Consider the following 6673-nt stretch of genomic DNA (forward strand, 5'->3'; position numbering starts at 1 on the left):
TAATTCTTCCCATGGCTCTTCAAACAAAGGAAATGAGTCATGTTCTTTAGTAAATGTTGTTAAAAAAGAAACAAGTGAAGCGACTTCTGCAGGATTCCAATTTGAAGTAATTCCAGTCACAAATGCTCGAAACATTAATTCTTCAGTTCTCATTCTCCATCGTTCCATAGCATCTAAAATTGTTCTAATGATTTCACCAAATGAGATGTCATTGTTTTCAATAATTTGGTTATAAATGTTTGCAAGCCTTACACCAGCTTGACTATTTCTTCCTAATACCATTAAAATATCATCACTATTTTCACTTTCTTTACCAAAAGCAGTTAATACTGCTCCTTGTGTTCCACCAAAGACAGGATTTAAATCAGAAAGTAATTTATAAATTTTACCACGTTCAGTTTTCATTAATGATTTTCTTCGTTTTAATTGATCTTTTACATGAATTTCTTCAAGACGAATCAAATTTCTACAGAATTTAATCCAAACATAATCAGCAATTTCTTCATCAGTCCAATTAGCAAAACATTCATTTAATATATTATAAAAATATCTTTCACATGTCTCTTCACCTAAACTTTGTAATAATCCAGTTAATTCTTTTTTGGGGATATGTCGTTCGTGAAGATGTTTACAAACGTTAATTTGATTTTTTATTTCTGGCCATGTTTTCCCATTAAAAGGAATAACTACTTTTTCTTCTTCTATTTGCCTCTGTTCTTCTACTTTTTTTAATGTTTTAATATGATTATTTATGGCATCAACCCATGCTGCTCCCATATCAGGTGTATCAGCAATAATTTCTTGATTTCTATGAACGCTTGAAATAATAATATTTGTAAAAGAATCATCTCCTTCTTTTACTTCTGCAAATGATTTAGAATTTAACTCAATTACACCCTTTGGTGTAGAATTAGGACTTGCACTAGCAAAATAATAAATAAACTCATTTTTGATTACAAAATATCTTCGTTTCCATGAATGGACTTCATACCCTTTCTTTTTTAACCATCCTTCACGGACTCCAGGTTGTATGTCTTTGAGATGTGTTCTCTTAAAATGGTCAAAGTTAGGGTGATTACTCATTTAACTTTATAGTAATTATCATTACTAGTTCCTATCAGAAACTTCTTGGAGAAACAAACTGATTTATTCTTTTTCAAATCAAAAAAATTTATATTTAATACATTGATTTTCAAAGACTTCAAACCAAATAAAATCTGTTGAATGTTTTTTTTGTTATAAAAAACACATATATGAAAAAAGAAAAATAAAAAGAACAAACTTAAAAATCATAATATTGAAGATGCAAATCAAAGTCTTTTTGTTATTTGTATTTATAATTTTTGCTAGTGCCATTGCAGAAGATGAATTCGAATTAAACGATAAAATGACAATAAATGAAAGAATGGCACAAGTTTGGCAAATAAGAAATAATTATAAACACAATTTCTTAAAAAAACATTTTAGAAGAAGAATACCACCCAAATTTATTAGAAAAGTAAGACATCATCATTGTGGAATATGTGGATGTGCTGCATTATTTACTACTGTTGATCGAGCTGCAGATGAAATTGATTATATTTCACAATCAATTCATAAAATGATTGAAAGAGAAGAAAGTCCAAGTAAATGTAGTCAATGTAATAAAGGAAAATGTGAATGGGAAGCTGAGTTAAGACGAAAGATGAGTCCATATTCTCATTGTGAAAAAATAGGATTTTCTAAATGTCAAGGAAAAGCAATCACGAAAAAGTTAATAAAGAAAAGAGTTGATTTTAGTAAACAACTTGATGGAATAATGAAGTTCACCATGAAAGAGAAGATATAAATTCATGTGAAATTTACAATAATTAAATTTTAATTAATAAATAATAATAAAATAATATATTAATAAATTTTTATTTAATGAAAAAGAAGAAAATAAAGAGAAAGAACTTTTATATTTTATTTGTTAGAATAATGGAAAATACTCAATATCTTTCTCCTCTTCAACAACAGTTTTTTAGTCAAGACTTATGTAAAGTAGAAATTATTCCTTTAAATAAAATTGAAAGACTTCAAATGATTATTGATAATTATGGTCCTTATGAAGAAGGTATTAAATATTCAATTCCTTTATGGTTGGCTATTCATTTTAAACAAATAGGATTATGTAAATTAGTTATTCCTCATTGGTTATCTTTAGAACAACTTAAAGAAACATTAGAAGAAGAACAAAATAATGATGATTTTACTCCATTACCTTATTATTATCAAGAAATTACTTATGCTTTAATGAAATATGCTGCTGATGATTTTATTGATTTAGATGATATTCGTGGTGTTTTTGAAGATATTAGATATTGTAGAATGGAAAAATTAAGAGCAGGTCTTAGAACAATTAATGAAGAATCAGAAACTATTATTTTAACAAATGTAGGTGCATCTGAAATAACATTATTACGTGATTGTATTAAAAGATTATTTAATAGTATTACATCATTATCTAATGCTGTTGATAAAGCAGAAAATGTTGATTATTCACACAATTTGAGAAATATGAATGCTCAATCTCAATAAAACAATTTGGTTATATATAACAAAATATATTGAAATTTAAAAGATAAATATGATTTTTAGGTTTAAAAAGAACTAATAAATGATTTATAGATTAATGAAACGATTAGAAAGAGTTTATTTAATGAATGTTATTTTTTATTTACAAAAAATAGATGAATTAGTTAAGTTTTTACAGATTAGTAAGAATTGTTATGAGTCATTTCAAATGATGCATATAAATCCAAATTATTCATTAATAACACAAACAAAAGAGTTACAAATATTTAAAAATTGTAATTCATTACAAACAGTTTGTGGAGAGTTACATAACATTAGTACATTTGAATGTAATTTTAATGCTATTGTTAAAATACCAGAAAAAAGAAGTTATAAAATAGTAGATGATATAATTCCTGATTTAAAAGAATTAATAAAATATTCATCAAGAATTATTAAATTAAAATTAATAACAAATAGAAATGATTTTGAAATTCATTGGATAACATTTAATCAATTAAATGATTTAACTATTGAATTTTATGGTGATAATTATTATGAATTATATAGTCAATTTGAAAATAATAGTAAATTACCTACTATTTTAACTTCTACTTTTCTTAATAACTGGAATTTTGAAGAATTAAAACAACTTCAAAATCTTAAAAGAATTTGTATTAAATCAACAAATTTAGGAAATGACCCACCTCCATTAGAATCTTTAATTTATTGTGATCAAATAATTCAAATTGCAAATAAAAAAAGAAAAATTTATTTTTATGGAAATGAATTAAATATAAAATCTCCTAATAAAAATGTTATTATTATGTCTAATTCATTAACTGAAGATATTCATTCAATTTCTTCAAAAGAAGCATGGTCTAGAATTGATAAATTTCATTTTGATTTATTCGTTAGAGATTGGCAAAAATATTATCCAATGAAAACATTATTTTGTTCATCTAATCCTTTTAATGATCTTTCATCAGTTAATTCTCTTGTTGAAATAGAAATTGGTGGTTCAATGATTCCTTTTAAATTTATTCTTCCTAAAAACATTAAAAAAATAACAGTAATAGGAGATTTAAATATTATTGATATTTCATTATGTAGTAATCTTGAACTTAAAATACAATCACCTGACATTTCTATATTACCTTCTAAAAAAGAAATTATTTCTATTATTATTGATTGTCCTGATCTTATTCAAAAAGATTTAACTAATCTACGTCTATTTGAATCTTTGAAAACTCTTATTTTAAATGATTATTTTAATTCTATTATTTTACCTGATCTTCCTGGTGTCAATATCACTATTCATAACAAACCAAAAACACTTTCTCAAATTAAACCTATTGAAGAACCAAAAAAAAAATTTTCTCATTGTCTTATTAACTAAATTAATTAATTTCTCTATTTTATTTGAGTTTATATCAATTTCATTCAAAAAAATCTTTTATTCTTTTGAATGAATTTAGATGATTTAGATGATTTAGATGATTTATAAATTAATGGTTTTAATATTAAAAATTAATTTATTTTTTTTTTCTTGATATTAATAAAAAGAAAAAACCATTGCTTTTTATCGAATTGTTTTTCATTATTAATTTAAAGATATTAATTAACCTTGTTATTTCAAAAACTATAATATTTTAGTTCTTAGTTTTTCGAGGAACTATTAAAGGTAACTGGAAAGAAATTAATTTAAAAAGTACTATGAGAATAGAACTTAAAGTTATTGAAGGAAGAAATTTAAAGGGAGCTGATTTCGGTGGACTTTCTAGTGATCCTTATTGTAAAATTATTACAAGACAATGTACCCAACAAACACAAACCGTTTACAAAACCAGAAATCCATCATGGAATAAGTCATTCATAATGGATGTTTTTCCAGGTGAAGATATTAAATTTGAAGTTTATGACTATGATACCTTTGGAAAGAATGACTCTCTTGGATCAACTCATTACAAAGTTTTGAATGGTTTCCCAGGTCAAGTCGTTGATACTTGGTTAGGTCTTTCAAAAAAAGGTGAGATTCATATCCAAATTATTTTCCAAACTGGTGCACCAGCCCCAGGAATGGTTCCACCAATGCAACCAGGCATGATGCCACCACCCGGTGCTTACCCACCACCAGGATATCCACCAATGCAACCAGGTATGGTGCCACCTCCTGGAGCCTATCCACCACCAGGATATCCACCAATGCAACCAGGTATGATGCCACCACCAGGATTTTATTAAAAAAATCTTCTTCCATTTAGTTATTTTGTTTTTTATTTTTTAATAAAAATATGTTTATAAAATAAACTTTGAAAAAGATTTCTTATAAAAAATTAGAGAATATTTATATACTGTATTAAAAATAAAACCTCATTTTACTAATAATATTTAATTTAATTTAGCAAAGGCTGTAATGATATCTGTCATTTTGGTTTCTGTTAATTGATTTCCAATACACAAACGTACAAATTTGTTTTGACACCAATCTTCATCCAAATGATGTTGAAGAACAGCATGATATCCTTTTTCTTTTAATACATCAATTAATTGTTGATTATCTTTAGAATTTAATAAAACAAATGGAAGAGACTCATCACCAATCATCTCTACATTTTTTACTTGTTCTTTCATCATTTGGTTGAACTTATTTCTTCTTTCTCTTAATTCAATTCCCATATCAACTCCCTTACTAGCAAATCGTTCAAATGCAATTTTACCAGCACGACAAGTGAAAGGAGGGGCTGAAGCAGAGAAAATAAATCCAGCACCAAGAAGTCGTTGTCTTTCAATCATATCATAATGTCCAACTACAAAACCACCAACAGTATCACACACAAATTCCATAGAACCACAAAGGACATCAACATCATTAACAGTTAGTCCAAGATGTTCTAATGTTCCTTTCAAAGTTGCACCAAGAGCTCCTATACCAAGAGAATCATCAACAATTAATAATACATTTTTACTTCTTAAAGAAACAATATCATTTAATGGAGCAATAGAGAAGTCATGTTGGAAAACACCTTCAGTTATAATAATAATTTTATTAGGATAAACAATTTTTTGTTTATATTCGTTTAATTTTTCTTGAAGATCTTTTGCGTCATTATGATTATATTTTATAGTTGTGGCTCGTGATAATCTACATCCTAATTGAATTGGATAATTACAATATTCATCAACTAATATAAAATCTCCTTTTTTACCATATACTGGAATTACTGATGTTAATGTATTATTTCCATAACTATAAACTAATGCATCTGTAGTTCCAAAATACTTCATTAATTCTTTTTCTACATCTAAATGTTCTGTTGTAGTTCCATAAAATGCTCGTGGACCACATGAACCACATCCAAAGTTGTTAATAACATTAATTAATTCTTCTGTTCTTTCTATGTCTTGATTAAATCCATGAATATCATATGAACTTAATTCAACACCAACTGGTCTTGTTACTTCTTGTATTATTTTTCTATTATCAGAATTTTCACTTAATAAAGTCATTTCTCTTGGTTCTTTTGGTAATGCCTCAAGTTCAGATAAATCAACTTTTGGTGGATGATAAATAACATTTGGTTGAGGGGTATTTCCAAAAATGCATCCTATTTCTTTCATTCCATTAATCATAACGTTATATGCTTTGTCCATATCTTCATCAGTATGTGCTGCAGAAATACAGAACCTTACACGACATGATGTTGGTGTACATGCTGGAAATCCTACTCCAACAACAGCAACTCCTCCCTTTAAACAAATACGACAAATGTCTTTAATTTTTCCTGTATGATATAACATAACTGGAATAACTGGTGAATCAGTATCACCAAGAACATGACATCCTGCTTCAATAAGTCTCCTTCTAAAACAAATTGAAGATTTTCTTAATTGTGCAATTCTTTTTTGTCCTTCTTCTGTTTTCATCATTTCTAAACATGAAATAATTTGTTGTGCTTCTACTGGTGACATTGGAGATCCATAAACATATGAATAACAATTAGATCTTAACATTGAAATAGTATTTTTATCTGAAGCAATATACCCACCTGCAGAAGCAAATGATTTTGAGAATGTACCCATTAAAATATCTACATCATCAAAATTACATCCAAGATGTTCAACAATACCTCTTCCA

General features: G+C 26.7%; 6 protein-coding genes across 6 annotated transcripts in view; 4 read left to right on the forward strand and 2 right to left on the reverse strand.

Annotated features, from left to right (window-relative positions):
* The window catches only part of ENU1_067060 (pleckstrin (PH) domain containing family protein), a gene marked incomplete at its 5' end in the record, with an annotated part of 1286 nt that extends 203 nt beyond the window's left edge, over positions 1 to 1083 (reverse strand). Inside the window, one exon of the mRNA XM_008858314.1 lies at positions 1 to 1083. This exon is cut by the window's left edge and continues 33 nt beyond it. Coding sequence (XP_008856536.1) covers positions 1 to 1083 — 1083 coding nt within the window.
* Positions 1084 to 1303: 220 nt separating this feature from the next.
* On the forward strand, positions 1304 to 1828 carry ENU1_067070 (hypothetical protein; the record flags this gene model as incomplete). Its single annotated transcript, XM_008858315.1, has 1 exon — positions 1304 to 1828. One exon carries the CDS (start codon positions 1304 to 1306, stop codon positions 1826 to 1828), a length of 525 nt encoding a protein of 174 aa, XP_008856537.1.
* Positions 1829 to 1959: 131 nt separating this feature from the next.
* Positions 1960 to 2559, forward strand: ENU1_067080 (partner of sld five, psf2 protein; the record flags this gene model as incomplete). Its single annotated transcript, XM_008858316.1, has 1 exon — positions 1960 to 2559. The coding sequence occupies one exon, from the start codon at positions 1960 to 1962 to the stop codon at positions 2557 to 2559; it is 600 nt and encodes a 199-aa protein (XP_008856538.1).
* A 94-nt stretch (positions 2560 to 2653) lies between these two features.
* Positions 2654 to 3934, forward strand: ENU1_067090 (hypothetical protein; the record flags this gene model as incomplete). The annotated part of the gene is made up of 1 exon (XM_008858317.1): positions 2654 to 3934. The coding sequence occupies one exon, from the start codon at positions 2654 to 2656 to the stop codon at positions 3932 to 3934; it is 1281 nt and encodes a 426-aa protein (XP_008856539.1).
* Positions 3935 to 4251: 317 nt separating this feature from the next.
* Positions 4252 to 4779, forward strand: ENU1_067100 (C2 domain containing protein kinase C region 2 (CalB), putative; the record flags this gene model as incomplete). The annotated part of the gene is made up of 1 exon (XM_008858318.1): positions 4252 to 4779. The coding sequence occupies one exon, from the start codon at positions 4252 to 4254 to the stop codon at positions 4777 to 4779; it is 528 nt and encodes a 175-aa protein (XP_008856540.1).
* Positions 4780 to 4926: 147 nt separating this feature from the next.
* On the reverse strand, positions 4927 to 6618 carry ENU1_067110 (serine palmitoyltransferase, putative; the record flags this gene model as incomplete). The annotated part of the gene is made up of 1 exon (XM_008858319.1): positions 4927 to 6618. One exon carries the CDS (start codon positions 6616 to 6618, stop codon positions 4927 to 4929), a length of 1692 nt encoding a protein of 563 aa, XP_008856541.1.
* Positions 6619 to 6673: the final 55 nt, after the last annotated feature.

The sequence above is a fragment of the Entamoeba nuttalli genome, assembly GCF_000257125.1.
Source record: "Entamoeba nuttalli P19 unplaced genomic scaffold asmbl_3405, whole genome shotgun sequence".
In the NCBI taxonomy this organism is placed as follows: Eukaryota; Evosea; order Mastigamoebida; family Endamoebidae; genus Entamoeba; species Entamoeba nuttalli.